The following is a 21,763-nucleotide window of genomic DNA, read 5'->3' as shown; positions in this document are numbered from 1 at the left end:
ATTCCTTTGAAAATTCCATCAGTGAAGTTTTGTTGAGTCAGTTTAATTTGGTTAAACAGTGAAAAATAAATATAATTTAAACTCAGTGCTTAAAAAGTGTTAAGTGAAGTGCAAAAAGTGATTACGGAATTAAAAAATTAAATCAAAATTTAAAAATAATTATTTCATTCAAAGTGAAAATTAAAATTCGATTGAGAGTGTTGTCGTTCATCTAGAGTGGATGTGCTCGTGAATTGAAATTTAAAAATAGATTATAATTTAACATCAACTTGGTTAAAAAATAAAAATAATAGTAATAAATATTTACGTCTTAGTTTATAATAAACACAATCTAGACAGTTCGAAAAGAAATAACAACAAATGCTCAAACCTTTGTTCTAAAAGTAATAGTTCGGAAAAGAAACTAATTTATTAAGAATCGAGATAATTAAAAATCTGCGCAATTCGGAAAAAATTTTCTTATAAAAATAAATAAAAAGAAATTTAGAATCAAAAAAATTGATCAATTAAAATCCATCGTGCGTATAGCGACAGTGTTAAAAGTGTTTGTCGTTTTAACCGGAATTCTAAACATCAATCTACCATTTCGAAAAAAAGTATTTGAAACAGCTATCATTCAAAAGCCTAAACTAGAAAGGTGTTATTAAATCAACGGGTTTTCTGGATTAGGATTTCGTTCGGAAGAAAAATTAAATATCAGCTAATTTATATGATTCAAGCGAGAATAAAATATTATATAGGAATAAATAGTCGAAAAGATTTATTTTGAAATTAGTTGAAAAATACAATTAATTAGGTAGGATTTCTTCATCAAGGTTGTTGTGTACACCCAACCGGAAATACCTTGATTGGGGTAAGTTTTCCTTTTATAAATAATTTTCAGGTCCCAGGAGACACAGAAGGGCTGTGAAATGGAAGTATATCAATTGAATATTAAAGAAAAACAACAAAAAGGAATTACACACTAATAAATGTAATATTTGTATTTATCTATATAAAAAAATAAAGTAATATATTGTATATAAAGAATATATATATGAGTAATGTATGTGCCTACTGGTATATATATATTTATCATTTAATCAGAACATCGAAATGGTAGCGATCTTAGATACCTACCTGAGGACATAACTATTTTATTGAAAAAGAAAATATGTATTTATTAATATTCCAGACTATGTAGAATCATATATCTTATATTTATTTATTAATATATGTAATCTTATTTAACGTATTTTGACAATCGAGATATGTGTACTTATATATATATTTATATTTATTTTTCACCTAACTTCTAGTAAATTTACTAAATTCGGAAAATGAAAAATAGTTTAACTTCAATAAAGGAATTAAAAATATTTAAATTAACTATGCACAGTGAACGGTGGCATAACTGAATCACAAGGAGAGCGCGAGATATTTTAAAATAAACAATCTCACATCTGGGTTAGTGGGTCAGATGAGATGTTTACATTGTTCAATTTGTTGATAAAACAAAGCATACACTGAAGAATTGGGTCAGTCAACTGCATAGTTTGAAAACGACCTTGGCCATAACTAGATAATTTGTCAGGGTTATAAGGATAATTACCAGGATGTCATTGTACAATGTGCAGCGATTTTTGCGTATTCACAAATACCTATCATTCACAAACAACAATCGAAAATCACGGGTTAGCAAGATTTATATCGAAAAATTACATGAAACATTTAAATATCATTGATTAGATAGTCGCATAGATTTTATTAGTTACCTGAAACAGCTGGAAGCTGCGTGCTTACAAATACTTATCATTCACAATCAACAATTGGAAAATCACCGGTTAGTAGGATTATATCGGATAATTATACAAAACATTTGAATATTATTGATTGGGTGCTCATACAGAACCCCATCAGTTGCCTGAGACATGTGAGAGTCGAGTACTCTCTAATGTGGCAACCAACTACTTGAAACAATTGGAAAATCACGGGATAGGATGAACAAAATTAATGTTGAACCCTGGAGGTAAAATTTAAAACAAATACAGTTCATCCAATAGGAGGCAGTGGTCGCTCCTATAACAAGACCATTAACCAAACCAAATAGAGATGGCGATTCTCTTAAATAAAAACGTCAAAACCAAACAAACAAAAAGCCTGGAGTTCGATAGCTCTCCAAAACAAACTATCATAAGATCTTATTTTACTAGTATTTATTAGTATAACCTTATTCTTACGTATATATTCGGTTACCAATCCTAGAGTTTCGCAGAACTCTTCGTGCGAGATCCGAGCTTGGAATGCGAGGTAGATAGCCTCGTATTGCGAGTTATAAACCTTTCCCAAACTGTATGTATACATATATTTATTCGTATGTACTGTTTACTGGAGGATGCGGACCTGCATACAGCTTGCATTTTAGGTCTTCTGGACCACTCTCGCATCTTCTTTTAAACGTGGAATGAGGATTCACGACCCGTAAGTCCACACAAACCGTGAGTATATGATTGTATATAGGACGAAACCGGTTCGCCCTAAGTAAATTGTAGTCCAAGGAGGGGTCGGAATTTGGGGGTATCGGGACTCGAGGGGAAACTTGAAGGCAGTGCATGATGACGTGGAAGGCTTTTTGGGACGCGATAACTTAGGTATCAATCAAAGAGCCGTGTCAAAGGATTGTGCGAATTTCTTGTTGACTCACGATCATCTTGTTTACTTGCAGGAGGATTTGGAGCCAAATTATGCCAGCAAATGGGCTATTCCGAGTTCGTCAAATATGCAATTAACTAATTACATTAACCTACTAAATCAATCTTTACATGTACCTTATAGCAGCAGAATCATAAAGGAGTGGCGCCAAACAGACACAAGAGTTTACCAAAATCAAATTTACTAACAATTAACCATTTGAGTTATTTTTAATTACCTGTCCAAATAAACATGTATAATATCTTTTATCAGCGTTTAACTACGACTTTGTTAGGGTGCAGGGAATCAGAATAATTACAATAGGAAAGTTAGCTCATTCAGGGAATTCATTTAAGTCTGGGTTTGCAATGGAAAGACCAATTAAATTGTGAAACTCGACGCCTCGATCAGAACCAAGGGGGTTACCACAAAAATGAAGGTAATTAAAATCCTATATCATAAATCAAAAAATTACACAACGTTTGATGGAATTTAATTACAATATAAATACGGAAATATTTGCGTTCAAGTTCGTAAATAACGTATTAATTAGTTAAGTACATATGTCTATAAAGATATATAGTACAAGAGAGCTTTAAGTAGCTTTCTGTAGATATCAAAGAAAAGGGTCCAATTTTCATGGAGGCTTATGTGTTGTAGGGGAGGAATTTTCCATCCCTGCGAACACATATGCAAAGCCTTAGAAAAAAAATTAAATATCGATCATAGCCAAGAGAGAAGAAAATTTTATATTGTTTTAAACAAAATAAAAGAATGGCGAAAAGGCGAAATATTACACTGCATAGCCGTGATCAGGAGGTTCAGATTTTACAAGTTTGAGAGAGAAAAAAAACAAAGTTATTGGTCAACCTATTGCAAAAACGGAGAAAATAATAATAATAAATAGGACGAAATTAATTAAAGAGTTAACAAAAAAAAAAAAAATATCAGAAAAGTGCGACATTACATAAATATACAGTGAAATTTAAAAATAATGATAGATTAACGTAAACAAACAATAAATCCAAAAAGAAAGTGTTAACGAATAAATCTTATAATACAAAAAGTGTCCTTATAAATAAAAATGTGTTAATTCAAATGACCGTGAACTTTAGAGTCAATAAAAATTCCTTTCATACGATAATATAAACAATAAGAAAGGGTATGTAGGTTAATGATGTCATTCACTCGAGAGGAATGCGTTCCGTAAACAAAAACATTGTTTATGTTTTGGGTTCACCGAACGAATCGGAATGTTGATATGAAGCAAGTTTAATAAAAAGACAAACCCGAAAAACATCGAACTTATTGGGACAACAAAGAACATCTAAAAATTGATAAGATAAACATCGGGCGTAAAAACATCGAGATTTTAAAAGTCGGAAACATCGTTGAATAATACGTATCACTCTGAGAAACAAAAATTAAATAACAAACGTCGAGATTAAATAAACAATGACACAAAAACGAGATAGCTGGAACAAATATAACATAAACATTGCATTCGGATATCGTGAAGTATTGACGTAAACAATTATTGTTTATTTCCTTATCCGAAAACAACAGGCCAGCGGCGGTCTGTGGTAATTTAACAAATTATTCAGAAAGTCAGGAAAAGATATTATTATTTCATCGCTAGACATTCGACAGATTTATTAGAAGAATAGAAAGGTTTAGACAAATTAAATTGATTAATGTTTTACAACACCCAATGTACCTTACTAGATATCATTGGTTTTGCTAAAATAATAATTACGAAAAATATAAAATTGATTAATATCAATTGATTAACAAAAAAAAAAAATATTTTTTTTGATTAACATTAATATCATTATAAAACAAAAGAAAAACAATTATTTTGAGATGTTGGGGTGTAATCTATTATGATCATGTTGTAACATAATAAATAGCGGAAATATTACACCCATATCATGTGATAGATAGATCTATAATAACAATAATATCAAAATAGAAAAGTGTAATTGTATTACATCATAGTTACTCATTAGGACCACGTGTTAGATTCAAATGGTCGCGCTACGTACCGCCAATGTAGATACTTGTTGTCAGGATCACAAATCTCGATAATCGACAGAGACATTAATGAGGGTGAAACATTTGATGTTTTGTTTTGTGAGGTAAGATTAATCTTACATAATATAATTTACCATATAAATGGGTAAGTTGAAATAACGTAAGATTTACTCATGATAATTTTGTTGACATTCGGGTCAGGTTGCTGATTATTAAAACATATTTTAAGACACAGAGAACCCAGTCAATGGATTCGATAAGGAATTCAAGTATAGGCCAAACAAATAAACGTTGTTTTGAAAAGACAAAATGTTAGTTGAGAATTCGACCTTCAATCTCAAAGGAAAAAAAATACAATTCAGAGTTGGCTCGAGATTTTAATGTCGTTGACGAATGTTTATGATGAGATATATATATGTGTATATATATACCTATTTAGAGGAAACATCGTGATAGGTATTGAAAAAAATCTCGTTAGGTATTTCAAAAAATCATAATAGAATTTGCAAATTTTGCAAATTGAATATAGATTTGAACTCAACAATAAATAAATATGGCAGAGAAAAGAAAACTCGATGACGCGAAGGTAAGCACCGAAACAGTTCCTTTAGTTGATGAACTAAGAGAAATATTCAAACGATCGCGAAAAAGTTCGTTACAAGTTGAAAATCTTAAGGCACCTGAAAATATGAGGCAGTCAGAGGAGGAGGCTAGAACATATTCGGATGTCGAAGTCAAAGATATACGAGAGAGTGACGTGGAAATCATAAATGAACTTGAAAATTTACAGGAACAATCAGGTGATGAAATACAAGAAAAATCTAGAAAAACAAAAAAAAAATAAGAAAAACGAGAAAATTTGAAAAAAAATATAGAATAAGAAAGGCAACATATATATAAATAATTAAGAAAATTAAAATAGGAATATTGAGGTTGTCGCTTAGTAAGAGAAAAATATAGATACATAAGCCGGTAACACTCGGAAGATCTAAGAAAATGGTGGGAAAACGTGGAATGGGAAGGCGAGCAGAAGTTTTAGTGACGGCAATCGGGGAAAATGGTACAGCTGGGACGTCAACAGTGAACATCGGAGATGTTACTACAATAATTCAAGCAGCTTTAGCACCACTTGTTAATAAAATGCAGGAACTTGAGAAACAATTAGGAAGACCAACAACAGTGGCGGTGTCAGGAGAGGATAGTGCGCCGAAAAACGTTCTCCAAGTAGTGGAAATGCTACCGCAGCAAGAACGACCTTCATTTTCCGGTGGAAATCAAAACCCCATAAGTTTCTTAGAAGATTTAAAAGAATACACTAGAAAAGATAAACGTACAGATCCATTAATTGTCGTACGGGAAAATTTGAAGGGAGAAGCAAAAACGTGGGCCAAGTTATACAACAAGCGATGGGAAACAATGTTGGATTTCGAAAGAGATTTTTTAGCTACCTATTGGGGATATATAAAGAAGAATGAGGTTCGCCGTCGTCTTGCGGAAGGGGTATATGATGCCAAGAGAGATATATCCATGCTCACTCATTTCGCAAATTATTGGGATTTAGCGAAAGCATTAAAAATTACCGAAACACCGTTGAGCGTAGTTGACGAGATTATGAGACATTACCCTAAAGAAGTTCAATCGCTATGGTTTTCAGGACAGTCAGGAGATGAGATTGTCGCTGCTGAGTTTCTTCGAAAACTAGATAAAATGGTTTGCACACCGGAAGAACGGAACACAAAGAAAAGGAGTGGGGAGGAGTTCACCAAGAAGGACAAATACCGTGACCGTTACCACGCTATAAAGAAGAGAATTCACGCAATAGAGAGTGTGGAAGGAGGCACTAGCTGCAACAAGTGTACCGAAACTACGACATCTTCACAGGGAGGTTCTACAATAACTACAAGTGGCAAGGAGCTAGTCATCGCGAACAATTCGGGAAACGGCCGAGGGTTGATTCATTAGCCCTCAAGAATACGACTCACACAGGGAGAGGGACGCCGGCACCAAAACACAACACTGCATTGAAGATTATGATGAAATGGGGGTGGAATCCGATGAAAGGATTGGGAAGAAATGAACAAGGGATGACTGTTCCAATAAAAGCAGAAAGGAATGTGAGAAGACGAAAGGATGGAGCGGAAGAAACGAGAACGGAAGCGGAAATAGATGTGGAAGTATGTGTCAATTCTTTACAACAAATAACGGATGAATGGAATCAATTGGAAATGAACGAAGAGAAAACAAGAAGGGAAATTAGTGGGTTCAACAACATTTTCGAAGACAGAGATTATGAGGAAGTAGAAAAGGGTAGCACTTTACCGTTATTACCGGAAGCCAAAGCACAGATAGATAACACGGAAGTTCACTGTTTAATAGATACCGGAAGTCAAATCACGTGCGTTTCTCAAGAGTTTTATGAAAATTATTTAAATGATCAAACAATTTATCCTATTATGCCTGTAACGACTATACAGATTAAAGTAGCGATAGGACACAAAAGTCAGAGAATATCTAGGTTGGTTCTAGTACCGTTGCGATTTGGAGATGTTATAATAAATACGCCGTGTTTAATAATACCAAAGTTAATTAGGCCAATTATATTGGGTATCAACTGGTTAGACGAATATACAGCTGAATTTAAATGTGGAGAAAACAGAAAGTTAAAAATAAAAACAGGAAATGGAAAGAAGGAAATAGAGTTAGTAAATTCATCCGTAATTCATAGGAAACCTAAACAGGAGGTTAGAAATCAAAATTTCACAAGTGGAAAAATAATTAGTATTGAAGTAAACCCTGAAATAAATAATACGGCGTGCCTCGAGCGTAGAATAACGACCTTTGTGTCCGAATTAAATTTAGATTCAAAAGGAAAAGAAAGGTTAGAAAAGATTTTAATTAAACATAAGAATGTATTTATAGACAAACCGGGTCTAACTACTTTGTACACTCACGAAATAAGAATGACGGACGAGACGCCTTTCGTTAAGCGATCCTACCCAGTACCTTTTGCTTACAGGGATAAGATTGATGAAAAAATTAGAGAATTGGAGTCATTAGGAATCATCAGTAGAGAGGCCACGCAGTTTTCTAGTCCTCTAACATTTACCTTGAAAAAAGATGGGACGGTTAGGATACTCTTAGATGCTAGATTCTTAAACACCAGAATGCAGGCGGAAGTAGAAAAACCACCATTAACTTCAGAAATTATACAGCGTTTTCATGGTGTAAAATTCATAACCACAATAGATCTAAATTCAGCTTACTTTCAAATACCTATCAGTCCAGAAAGTCGCAAGTATACTGGGTTTGTATACAATGGAAAATCTTACGTATACAAGGTATTACCGCAGGGGTTAAAAACATCAGTAGGGAGTTTTTCAAGAGGAATGGACAAAATTCTAGGACCAGGGGTGAGAGAATTCTGCGCTAATTACTTAGATGATTTAATAATATATACGTGTGGTAGTCAAGAAGATCATTTTGAACATGTAAACGCAGTGCTTGAGAGGTTAAAGGAAGCAAACATGACTTGTAAACTCGAAAAATGTCAATTTTTATTCACAGAAGTACGTATGTTAGGACATATTATAACGCCTTTGGGAGTTCAAATGGATCCGGAAAAGATTGACGCCATAAAAAATTTTCCGGTACCCAAGAAAATAAAACAAGTTAGAGCCTTTCTTGGACTTTGTAATTATTACCGTAGATTCGCGAATAAATATGGGGAAACAACACGGGTTTTGTGCGATTTACTTCAGAAAAATAGAACCTGGCGATGGGGTGACTCAGAACAGCGCGCATTCGAGAGGGTGAAAACATTATTTTTAGAGACAGTTATTTTACATCATCATGACCCAAATAGTACTTATTATTTACAGATAGATAGTTCGGGGTTCGCGATAGGAGGAGAATTATATCAGTTGGATGAGGAAGGGAATCACCACGTTATTGGATTTATTAGCAAAGCTTTAAGAGGACCGGAGTTGAAATGGACCACGTCAGAGCAAGAGTTATGGGCGATAATATATGCTTTACATAAATTTGAGACATATTTAAGAGGAGTACATTTAATAATTAGAACGGATCATCAAGCATTGACATTTTTAAAGAGCTGGAAGATGTACAGTGGCCGACTAACACGGTGGATTTTGTATTTAAATCAATTTAACTTCACTGTAGAGTACGTCAAAGGGAAGGAAAATATAGGGCCTGATATTTTATCTCGTTATTCTTGTGATGCAAAAAATGTACAGGAGGAGAAAAACACGTGCCCAGAGATAGCAGCTTTTGCAGTTAAGGGTAGACAACAGATTCGAAAACACTTAGAAAATATAACTGAACTACAGAAACAAGACACATTTTTGGGAGAAATTTTCGGATATTTGCGCAAGGGAAAATTTGGGCCGCCGACAAAAGATGTTAATAGGTATTTGAAAAATTACAAAAAAATAGGCAAGACTTTATATTACACAACAGGACTAAACAAAACGGTGTTAGCAGTACCACAAGAGTTGACTGAAGAACTAATAAAAATGATACATTTAGAAATTGGACACGGAGGAGTTTTTAAAACAGGGACAGCTTTGGGAGATAGGTATTATTGGCCAGGCATGCACCGAGATATAAAACGCATAGTGAGAGGGTGTCACCTATGTCAGCTGGCGAAGCGAAGCGCGAAATTCGACCAACTGTAGGGCCGAGTAAATCCATAATTACCAAAGAAGTAGGACAATTAGCTATGGCAGATTTATACGGACCTTTACCGAGAGGAATTGGAGGGGTTAGATTCATTTTCGTGATCCAAGATTCATTCAGTAGATTTGTAAAATTATATAAATTGAGGATAGCAAGTACTAAGACCGTGTTAAATTGTGTAGAGGATTTTAATAAAACAATACAAATAGATGCTTTGTTAACTGACAACGGATCTCAATTTACATCGAAGAAATGGGAAAACAACTTAAATAGGATGGGCATACGAATCGTACATACTTCAATACGAAATCCCGGACCGAACATAACAGAGCGCGTGAATAAAGAACTAGGTAGAATTTTCCGTATTTATTGTCACGAAAAACATACCAAGTGGGCGGCTTTCCTTAAAGAAATAGAACAAACCTACAATAATTCGATACACTGTTCAACAGGATTCTCACCTAATGAAATAGCTTTTGGGAAATCACCAACTTATAGTTTAGACAGGTATACTTAAGGCTGCGGAAGATCTACGAAAACAATAAATGAAATAAGATTAGCAGCACGGAAAAATTTAGAGAAAAGCGCTGCAAATCGACAGAAATACTATAATCTCAACAAAAGATTAATAACTTATGAGATTGGGACCCTGGTCAAGTTGAAAAAATTTACACAATCAAACCTACTCAAAAAAGAAATAAAAAAATTCAATCTGCTTTACGATGGACCTTATGTAATTGGGTCAGAAGTTTATAGTAACACGTATACGCTAATTGATCCGGTAACTCGGGAAATAAAAGGAGATTATAGCGCAATTCATTGAGCGAAATATTATACATGTAATAAGGAACAAAAACCGAGTTTAGAGATAGTGGAAATCAACGAATAAAATGCGAAATTTACAAATATTTGAAACTTTAAATAAACAAACGATTGAGAAATACAAATAAGAATATGTTAGAATACGATATAATTTAAGGAGGGAGGGAGAAAGAAAATTACTAAAATATTAGACTATCAGTTTGTTTGCGAGGGGCGGGTCGTCCTTAAGTCTTTAAGGTTGAGTGAACAAATTTCTTAATAAGCGACAATCATATTCTAATTTACTAATAGAGTAAGAGAAAATTTTTTCGATAATATTGATTTTCTAGTTTAGAAAAAAATTTTGTGTGTTAGTGTGTAGGAAAATTTTGTTAGAAAAGTAAGAACACAGAAGGAAAACGTATAGGAGCTATATACCCACAAAAGGAACTTTAAAAATATATATATTATAAAAAGGATAGGGTACGTTTTATAAAACAAGATTTTAAATTGACAATGCATAGAGTTAGAATTTTTTTTGAAAACTTGAAATAAGGTAATCTATAGATTTAGAGTAGACATTAGGTAAAGATAAAAAGGGAACATTAGAAATTACGATATGGTTAGGTTAAAATTTAAAAAAAAAAAAAAAAATTTAAAAGGAAACAGGAACGATGAGAAAATTGGAGGTTAGTTAAGAACATTTATGAAATTTAAAAATTAGGATGGGCAACACCTAGGCTAGAACAACTTGTTTGAATGATCTATGAAAAGACAATTAGAAATTACACAAAAAAAATAAATTTTTTAGCGAATAAGAAAAAAAAAAAAAAAACAACAAAATGCTGGAAAAGTTTAAATGAAACATGTATACCACTGATTGTCGGATTGGGTGAGGTCGTGCAAAGATATACATTTCACAAAAATATAATACTTACAAAACCAAAACAAACAATTATTTGCACACCAAGAGACCACCCGCCCTTCAGTTGGTCAATAGACCGCGAGATTGCAAACAATCTTTACCTGAATCATTGTAAGGGAGGTCTTAGTCCAACCAGGTTGAGGACCACCTAAACACGCGAGTCGAGGGGCGTGTTTTTTCCCAGAAAAAAAAAAAGAGATTAATTTTGAGTTTATCAAAATTAGAGAGAATTCCATAAAATAAAATCTACGCGAAAAGAAAATAGAAAATACAATGTGATTCAAAGTCAAGGTTGTTAACAATCCAAACAGAATGGAAAGAGAGATAGGGAATAACAGAATGGAAAGAGAGATAGGGAAAAACAGAATGAGGGGGGGGGGAGAAAGGAAATAACAGAATGGAAAGAGAGATAGGGAATAACAGAATGAGGGGGGGGGGGAGAAAGGAAATAACAGAATGGAAAGAGAGATAGGGAATAACAGAATGAGGGGGGGGGGAGAAAGGAAATAACAGAATGGAGAGAGAGATAGGGAATGATAGAGTGAGGTAGAGAAAGGAAATAACAGGAAGTGATAACGAGGGGGGAGAATAGCTAGACCACATTTGAACACAATTTCGATGTCTAAGTAGTATACAACGTTAGCCACAGCAAATTGAGTTCAGAGGGGGGAACTGTGATGAAAAGCTTTAAATCACAGTGAAAAAACAGATAAACCATAGCTGCAAAAAAAAAATATACAAATTATTTATGAAAACGGACATGCTAACGACATCTGGCGGAGAAAGAATTGATTCAGCTTGCTTGCAGTAGACACCTGTAATAGTTGGAATTAAATCAAGGTTCCGGTACGAAAGCAGAGAGGTCGTAAAATCGTCTAGCACGAGAAAGAAAACCCCCTTTCTAGGCCTAAAAAAAAATATTGAATTTTGTCAACCAATAGATCTGAACAAAGAGCTATAAAATTTTGAGTAACCAATCAGTGAACGGAGGGGCGTGTGTCTACGAAAGACAAAGGAATGAACTATGGACCCGACATTAAAATAGATAATTAACGACGTCTCGATTCTCACAGAAATTAGAGGTGAACGCACTTTAGGGTAAGCATCGACTTTCAAGGTGACAAACTCCTGGGAATGTTTACAATAACTGAGAAATTTAGGAGGTAGCGAACCAATGGTAATCGAGTGCTTTGAAGTTTTCATGTTGGAAAAACACACACACGAAAATGCAATGAAAAAAATTATAAACGTGATAGTATAAAAAAGGACGGGAAAAGCGAAGGAAAGTTACTGGCGGAATTTTCAACTGTAGTGCAATTATTTATGATAGAAGTAGGGTGTCGAGTTCAAAAAAATCGTACTAAAGAGAGGTGAGAGTTTTGGAAACAATGGAAATTAATCGTTATCAATTTAAGATGAAACGGACATATTGGTAAATCAATTTTGAATGAAAATCTCGCAAAAAAAATAGACATTTTAGAAAAGTGCGGCGACCGAATGGAAGGATAATACAGAGATTTTGAACTGCTACAAAGGTCCTAGGGACATGAAAATTGAGTATCAGAAGAAGACAGTAAAACTAAACATATAGCGATAGATTAGATGTAGGAAAAGTAGACATTTTACATAATTATCAGGATAGATAGATATTGGAGCTACACAAGATTACAGAGGGATCGAAACAAGATAAAAGGTTGACGGTCTCATGTGTATTTTGAAGGATAAACAATCGAAATTTGAACATGATTTTTATTTACGTTAAGGTGATAAGCCATTAGAAAAGCGATTAACTTTAACGTTGGGCTTATGAGATATTTATTTAAAGCAAAAGATATTAAAATTAATAGGTTTGAAATTAAATAAAATTTACGAGTCTAGTACCAAAATTTGGAACGTAAACAGATGTCCAGACGTATAATATATGTGAAATCTTGTATGTAAGAGATAGGAGATGGGGCGGAGATCAAGTAAGGCAATAAAAGTTACAGATATTCCAGAGTCAAATTAGGTATATCTCCCATAGAAGTGTGGAAAAATATATATTAATTAATAATAAATGAAGTATGAAATTTTCCTGGAGACCACACACATCGGGAAAAGTGAGAAAAGATAAAAGAAAGGGTAAAGAACGGAGATAAAGAATAATCCAAGTGGAGAAAAGTGATACAAAGTGGTGTATGCGTGGGTGTCTTTAAAATGGCTAATTCAAATTTTCAAAAATCAATTTATTTGGCTACTGTACGTGTAATAATTGGCTACTGTACGTTTTCACAAGGTGAAATATCTTTGACCTACATCAGAGATGGGCAAACTTTTTAAGGAAAGGGCCAGATAAAATAAAAAAATTATCTAGGCGGGCCGGAAAAATAATTTAATAAAATAATTTTTAATAAGTGATATAAGTACTTTATTTTTTAATTTTTACATCATGCATAATATTGAGTACATTATATGCTAAAATGGTAAAAAAATAACAAAAATTGATTATTCTTTAGAAGAGTATGAAGGCGTATGTGACTGTGGCTGAGCTTTTAAAAGTTATCACAACAAGTTATCATAATCTGGTAAAAACTGGGATGAGCTGATTCCCAGTAGTGAAGCTAAATGGTGGTTAGTCAATCGGTTTCTAACACTGTTTTTGCGAACCTTCATAGTAGAAAACACCTGTCCACAGATGTAGTGTAACGGACGTAGTTGACCACATTATTTAATTTCATAAAAATTGTTTTACTTTCATAAAATGTCCCTACTCCACGCCACTGGCAAAATCACCACTCCCCGCCACTGGTCATTTTTGTCCAGTTTTCGGCCCAAGCGGCTTGAAAACTTTGACTCCGAATGGCTTCGATACCACATCGCCGGCTTACCTGCCGCGTGGATCAATGTCCAGCATTTTTTCTATGTAAATTTTACATGGAAAAATCAATTTTTAAACATTGCAAATATGTATATTTTACTTGTTCATCCCCTCGGCGGTAGTCAAATAAACACTATTTTCGATATACTACCGCTGAGGAGATATTAAAAAAGCTGTTTTTCACCCATATGTAAACCCATTTTTGAACAATATTTTTTACCTTTTTTGCGTGTACAAAAATCCAGGAACCTCGTAGCATAGTGAATCTTATCTCTTTCTGAGCGCTATGTTACGGGGGACCTCGGAAAAATACTAACTTAACATGTTTTACAAATTTGATCGCTTGAGATCATTTTTACACATTTATTTTACAAACATTTCTTATTTTTTGTCGTATCTTGACAAACAAAAAATCTAGTTGTCAAGATACACATTCCTATAACTACTATGCATTTAAACTATGTAATTGTCATTCATGTAAGCGCTCAAAATCTTTTCTAACTCGCAAATTTAAGCGACTACTATCACCAGTACTACCGACAAAATGAATATGCAACAGTTTGTCGGAGGCTATAAACTCATTGTTGGCGCGGGTACAACCCCCCACCACTTTTGGGCTCCTAGCCCAATGTCGGGCGCGAGTCAGGCTAATTAAATATAAGCAGCCCCATAATTCAAAATAAATCAGTTCATCTTTACCACCAAAACCAAGCGTTTTATTTATCAACAAGTGACTCCTGCTCAACATCTGCCTCACCTCGCCGAGTCTTCTGCTCCAAGATCTTCTGGTGTTACCTCTTCGAGACCAGCCGGCCCTCCTTTGGAAAACCGCCAACACCAGAAGCGAGCAGAGACGAAAGCACGCCCAGTGCCCACCATTCACCAAGCCTGGGTGCGGGAGGCAGATTTGATCACCAATATCAACTACAATCATCATCATCGGCCGTAAAGGAGCATCTCATCGGTTGAAGACACGGTTTGGACCCGGCGCCTAAATCTACAGTCTTGTGCGGACTCCCGTCCAGTACAAGTGGTCCTTCGAGCCGGATTCTCACACGCTTTCAACCAGGATGTCTCCAACCTTACGGTCGAGCCGGATCCAAGACGATGGATCCTCAACACCATCTGCAGATGCCCTGGACGCTGGGTCTCAGGCCACGGCTGTGGTTCACGTCACGCCTGACGTAACCCCCATGCCCACGCCCAGCACTATTCCTGACATGGCACCACCTGCACATTATGACTCACCGCCCTCCACATCTCAAGAGGATGCGATGGAGTCATTGCGACAACAGCTTCGCAGTCAAACCGAGCACATTGAGAGACTTAAAGCAGCTCTTCAATCAGCTCCAACAGCAGCAGCCCCTGCCCCTCCTGGACCTTCGAAGCTCCTGGAGAGGTCACCACCATCATGGACGCAGCCCGGCCAATCGAGCCCGGTGCCTCTGGTGGACCAGAGGTACGAGGAACCAGCAGCAGCAGTGCCTGCCCGATCTGGACCCGTACTCCTGGAAGGGTATCCTGCCCAAGGAGGACCCTGGCGCTTCCAAGGGTACAGCCCTGGATGGGTGCAGCCCGGCCAACCGAGCCCGGTGCCTCTGGTGGACCAGAGGTACTCAGCAGCGGCGCAGCCAAGGCCAGCCGGTCCCCCGCCCTCGTCACCCTGGCCCAATGCAGGGTGGCCAAACATGATGCAGCCTGGACCCTCTGGCCCCGTACCGCCCGCCCCTCTGATAGAACAGAGGCAAGCCGTACCTGAAGTGCCAGCCGGACCTGTACCTCTGGTGGACCAGAGGTACGCATCACGAGCGCAGCAAGAGCCAGCAGGCCCTGCGCAACCAGCACCCTGGACCATTCAGGGATGCCCAGTACTGGTGCAGCCTGGACCTCATGGCCCTGTGCTGCCCGTACCTCTGCCCCACCCGGGGTACCCAACGCCGACGCCAGGATCACCTGCCGGACTGCTGGAGCAGTGGGACGTGCCATGGACACAGCCTGGACCACCTGGACCCTCTGGACCATCTGGACATGTGCCGCCCGTACCACTGCGCGAACAGGAGTATGGCGTGCCGGCACGGCCAGATGGCCCGCCCACAGCCAGTACCAGCTCCATGCCGAGATTCCCGCCCCAACCTACGGCGGATGAGACGGCCCAACATACCAGAGCCTGGGTTCAGCATGATGGCAGTCCCATGGCTCAGCTGGCCTCCGCCCTGACAGAAGCCATCAGAGCTTCAAGGGCTCAGGACAGCCCCCGTCCCACAATCGAGGACGATCCACGAATGGCGGCCCTTATTGCCAGACAATCTATGGCCAAGGACCTGCCTCCATTCTCTGGAGATCCACTGGAGTGGCCCACCTGGAGGGCACAGTTTAACCAGTCTACCTCCACATGTCGGATGACCTCCAGCGAAAACTTGATCCGCCTACAGCGGGCCCTCAAGGGGAAAGCCAGAGAAGCCGTCGGCCCCCTTCTGATGTACCCTGCCCAGGTTCCGGAGATCCTGGCAGTCCTGGAGCAGAGATTTGGAGGGACTACTTCACTCGCTGCTCTGATGCTGGACAAAGTGAAGAAGCTGCCCCACCTCACAATTGAGGCCTCTCTGGAGGACATCGCAGACTTCTCTGGCACAGTTCAAAACCTGGTGGCATCACTCCGCTCCCTCAACAATGATGGCTATCTGACGAATCCAGCGCTGCTCAGTGACATCGCGGGGAAGATGCCGCCCACCTTGCGGTTGGCGTGGCTGATGGAAGTGCGGCACTACGAGGCTTCCGCTACCATCTGCCAGTTTGCCGCCTTCCTGAAAACCGTCGCGAACGCCATCCCAAAGTCCGGTTTGGTTGACCCCGCGAGGTCCCGCCCACGCCGTGAACACACGCTCGCGACAACGGAACAGTTTTCGCGCAAAAACGGTGCTAAAAAACGTGATACCTGTGAAAGTTTCTTAAATATGTCTGCCGCGTCAGAAAAGTTTTCGCGAAAAAACAATTCGAACAAAAGTGACACTTGTGACAACAGTTTAAACACGTCTGCCGCATCAGAACGGTTTTTATCGCGGGAAAACAATGTTTACAACAACAATTCTAGTGAAAAACAACAGTTCGCGAAAAATAATCGAAAGCCCCAAATTTTGTCTGGTAATAATCGAATGCCCCAAATTTTGTCTGGTAATAATCGAGAAAATAATCGAAGCGGGGAAAAAGTGCAAAACAGTTACGATGAAGTTCGCGAGTTCGACAACCGTGCCGGGTGTGTTCAGTGCGGTGAAAATGGCCACCAACTTAGCGAATGTCGTACTTTCGCCGCGAAAGACATAAAAACCCGTTTTGTGACAGTTAAAAGTGCCGGATTGTGCCGAGTATGCCTCAATGGCAAACATTTTACCAAATTCTGCAAAGTTAGTGACTGGTGCGGAGTGGGGGAGTGCAGATACCCCCACCACCGACTTCTTCACAACCCGAACTATCGTGAAAATAACAATACAGTGGCAAACGTTCACAATATGTGACGCCACACCGAAAGTGCCGTGTTAAAAGTGGTGGGGGTCATATTGTCGGGCCCCAAGCGACAGATTAAAACCTTTGCGCTTCTGGACGAGGGCTCAACTGTCACCCTTATTGATGCCACCACAGCACAGAAAATCGGCAAAACCGGACCTACCCGTGAGCTACGACTACACGGAGCAAAAAACATGTGCTCAACAGACTTGACGTCCCGCCGCGTGCCAATTACTCTACGCGGCGCCGGAATCTCTGACGAGTACGTCATCAAGGCCAACACCGTCCAGCAGCTCAGCCTTCCTGAACAGAGGATCCACGGCCGCTACATCACCCCCACACTTCTCATCGGGCAAGACAATGTACACCTTATTGTCTCGAGGGAAGTGCGCGACGTTCGTGACTCTACGCGAATATTGTCACGGACGGCGTTGGGGTGGATCACCCATGGCGGAGGGGCCCCTGAACACGAAGCTGAGGCTACAACACTGGCCCTGCGCGAGGAGAGCCACAAAGACGACCTCATGAGTGATCTCATCAAACACAATTTTGCGATTGACTCATTGGGGATCACGTCCGCCTCTCGTGTAACTGCGCACATAGTACGTGCAAATCAGCTGATGGAAGATACAACCCATCAACTGACATCTGGCCGATGGGAAACCGGCCTTCTGTGGAAGGAGAATAATATCACACTGCCTGACAATCGGCAATGTGCATTAAAACGACTGTGGTCTCTGGAGAGAAAATTATCGAAGGAAAAGGACTTGGCAACCGCCTATGCAGCTAAAATCAACGGACTTATAACACAAGGCCACGCACGTGAACTTACGGATCGAGAGGTAGAAAAACCCTCTGCCCGCAAATGGTACCTACCGCATTTTGCCGTAGTGAACCAAAACAAACCAAACAAGATCCGTGTGGTGTTTGATGCTGCCAACCGCTGCCGAGGGACCTCCCTCAATGATCAGTTGCTGACTGGGCCTGACCTGCTGACTTCATTGTTAGGAAACATACTCCGGTTTCGAGAGGGAAAAATAGCTCTCGCCGCCGACATCAAGGAGATGTTTTTACAAGTGAAAATCAAAAGTGAAGATCAACAGTCACAATTGTTTTTATGGAGACCAACACCTCAACAAGAACCACGTACTTACATGATGTCATCAATGATGTTTGGCGCTACCTGTTCACCAAGCAGCGCCCAGTACGTGCGAAACAAAGTGGCCCAGGAGAATTCTGCACTATTCCCTGCTGCCGCAGCCGCCATCCAAACAAAGTTTTATATGGATGACTATTTGGATGCGGTCGATACCAAAACTGAAGCGACAGCACTCATCACTACTGTTGCCAAAGTGCTGTCAACTGGAGGATTCCACCTAACAAACTGGGCCTCTAACGACACTTCAGTGATGGCTACTATCCCGCTTATAGACCGAGCCAGGTCAGCCATCACCATAAACAGCGGAGAAGCAGATACCGAGAGAATCCTCGGACTTCTGTGGGATCCTGTCACAGATCGATTTTTATATGCATTTCGCGATGCTGCCGATCCTGAACTGATCAGCAGGCCTACCAAACGCCAGCTGCTCAGCATTGTTATGAAAATCTTCGACCCTGTGGGCTTCGTCGCTTGCCTCACAGTCCGATCGAAGATACTACTACAAGCTGTCTGGCGATCCAACATCGGATGGGACGACATCATCACACCTGAACACAACGAAAGGTGGATGGACTGGCTGGGACTTCTGCAAGACTGCAAAGTTGCCATACCTCGGCGCTGCTTACAAAACAAAGAGAGCTTCGTCACCCTCCACCTCTTCTGTGATGCCTCAGAGCAGGCATGCTGTGCGGTCGCCTACCATACCGAGGAGATTGATGGGAACACCACAGCCACCTTCTTGGCCAGCAAGTGCAAAGTGGCTCCTCTGAAACCTCTTCCAATACCCCGCCTTGAGCTACAATCAGCGCTCATGGCGGCCAGACTGGCAGCAACCCTGAAGAAAGAATGTCGCAGCAACATTGCGCGAACAGTGTTCTGGACAGACTCGACAACAGTGTTGTGCTGGCTGCGCACAGATCCACGCACATACTCCGCCTTTGTGGCCAACAGACTCGGCGAAATCGACGAGCTCACCCGCATTGCAGATTGGAGATGGGTCCCTACCAAACTAAACCCGGCAGACATCGGCACCCGAGACGTCAACACTCCTGACCTCTCGCACTCTGGACGATGGTTCAGTGGACCAGCCTTCCTGACCTCAGACGAGGCAGAATGGCCGCGCGAACGGTGCAAACTGCCTCAGCCTGATGATGGCACCCTAGAAGTGAGGCCTCAATACGTCGGCATCACAACAACTGTGGCAGAGACACTGCCCGAAATCAACAGATTCTCTTCATGGCGTCGACTTATTCGAACTACCTGCTGGATACACCGTTTTATTAAAAGGTGTCGTGGAAAACATCACGAACAACCTGATAAATATTTAAGAAGCGATGAAATCAAAGAAGCAGAGGCCCGATGGGCAAGAATATGTCAAGAAGAGACATTTTATCATGACATAAATGCGCTCCAGAAAGGAGATCCACTACCAAGTGACAGCCGGCTCAAAGCCTTGAGCCCCTTCCTTGGACCTGACGGCCTACTGAGGATGAATTCCAGATTACAAGCCCTCAGTAAAGTGCCTCAAGCAGTGCGGACACCGATCATATTAGATGGTGATCACGCCTATACAAGACTTCTGGTGAGACATCATCATCAGGAAGCCAATCACCCAAGTACGGAGAGAACGATGGCTGAGGTGCAAGGCAGCTACCTTGTGCTGCGACTGCGAACAAATATTCGGATGATCGCCCACAACTGCCCCACCTGCAAGATGCGCAGGAGCAAGCCAGCCCCCCCACTGATGGGGCCCTTGCCGCCATCAAGGCTAGCCCACCATGTTCCTCCATTCACAAACTGTGGACTAGATTACTTTGGGCCGATGAAAGTCACCGTATGCAGACATCGGGAGAAAAGATATGGTGCAATCTTCACATGCCTATCTACTCGTGCCATTCACCTTGAGCTGACAACTTCACTGACCACGGACTCCGCCATCATGGCTTTACAACGCATGACGGCGCGCCGAGGCCAACCAAAAGCTCTGTTCTCAGACAATGGTACGAACTTCCATGGTGCCGACAACGAGCTGAAGGATGCCATCGAATCACTCAAAAATGATACCCGGATGAGGGATCATTTGTCAACAAAGGGGATCGAATGGAACTTCATCCCTCCAATGTCTCCTCATATGGGGGGAGCTTGGGAGCGCCTTTTGCGTTCTGTAAAAACCGCCCTGAAGGCCATCTTGCTGGAACGAGCTCCACGCGAAGAGACCTTTAGGACAGCGTTTGCCGAGGCCGAGTGGACTGTAAACAACCGCCCCCTCACACAGGTCTCGGTGGATCCCAGGGACGAAGAGCCCCTCACCCCCAACCACTTTTTACTGGGAAGAGCCGGAAACCGACCTCATCTGTCACTATACGACAGGCAGGATGAGGAGGTATGCCTCCGTCGCCAGTGGCGTATCAGCCAACAACTCGCTGATATGTTCTGGAGACGGTGGCTCCGCGAATATCTCCCCACCCTGGCTGCTCGCCAAAAATGGCAACAGCCAGTCATCCCCATCAAGAAAGATGACCTCGTGATCATCATGGACCCCGCTATGCCCCGCAACAGCTGGCCACGCGGTCGAGTCCTTGATGCCACCCCTGCTGCAGACGGCCAAGTGAGGACCGCCAGGATCCAGACGAGCACCGGAATTTACGTCCGCCCCGCTGTGAAGCTCGCTGTAATCTTGCCGGCCCCACCTACCGATGCAGCCTCAACAGTACCACCAGCCCAGCACCATCCCAGAGGGACTGGCCGCCGCGGACTGCGCCGTACCAACAAACGTCCTATTTTTTAGTTTAGCATAGCTAAACGGGGGGAGTGTAACGGACGTAGTTGACCACATTATTTAATTTCATAAAAATTGTTTTACTTTCATAAAATGTCCCTACTCCACGCCACTGGCAAAATCACCACTCCCCGCCACTGGTCATTTTTGTCCAGTTTTCGGCCCAAGCGGCTTGAAAACTTTGACTCATTCATGTAAGCGCTCAAAATCTTTTCTAACTCGCAAATTTAAGCGACTACTATCACCAGTACTACCGACAAAATGAATATGCAACAGTTTGTCGGAGGCTATAAACTCATTGTTGGCGCGGGTACAACCCCCCACCACTTTTGGGCTCCTAGC

At 40.3% G+C, this 21,763-nt stretch overlaps 1 protein-coding gene across 1 annotated transcript; it reads left to right on the top strand.

Moving 5' to 3' along the window:
- Positions 1-15,052: 15,052 nt before the first annotated feature.
- Positions 15,053-21,430, top strand: LOC149427007 (uncharacterized). Its single transcript, XM_089632955.1, has 2 exons — positions 15,053-16,853; positions 17,691-21,430. Exons 1-2 carry the CDS (start codon positions 15,053-15,055, stop codon positions 21,428-21,430), a joined length of 5,541 nt encoding a protein of 1,846 aa, XP_089489081.1.
- Positions 21,431-21,763: the final 333 nt, after the last annotated feature.

The sequence above is a fragment of the Hesperophylax consimilis genome, chromosome 1 (genome assembly GCF_061612785.1).
Source record: "Hesperophylax consimilis isolate HC1 chromosome 1, BYU_Hcon_1.0, whole genome shotgun sequence".
Lineage (NCBI taxonomy): Eukaryota > Metazoa > Arthropoda > Insecta > Trichoptera > Limnephilidae > Hesperophylax > Hesperophylax consimilis.
The sequence above is the reverse complement of the archived record's forward strand: the minus strand, read 5'-3'. Positions and strand labels throughout refer to the sequence as shown.

What these genes read in the sequence shown, in the direction of transcription:
- LOC149427007 (XM_089632955.1), top strand. Translation starts at nt 15,053, where the DNA reads ATGTCTCCAACCTTACGGTCGAGCCGGATCCAAGACGATGGATCCTCA. An exon ending in CGCGAGGTCCCGCCCACGCC is followed by an intron (nt 16,854 to 17,690) that starts GTGAACACACGC and finishes TGTGCTCAACAG; the next exon opens with ACTTGACGTCCCGCCGCGTG.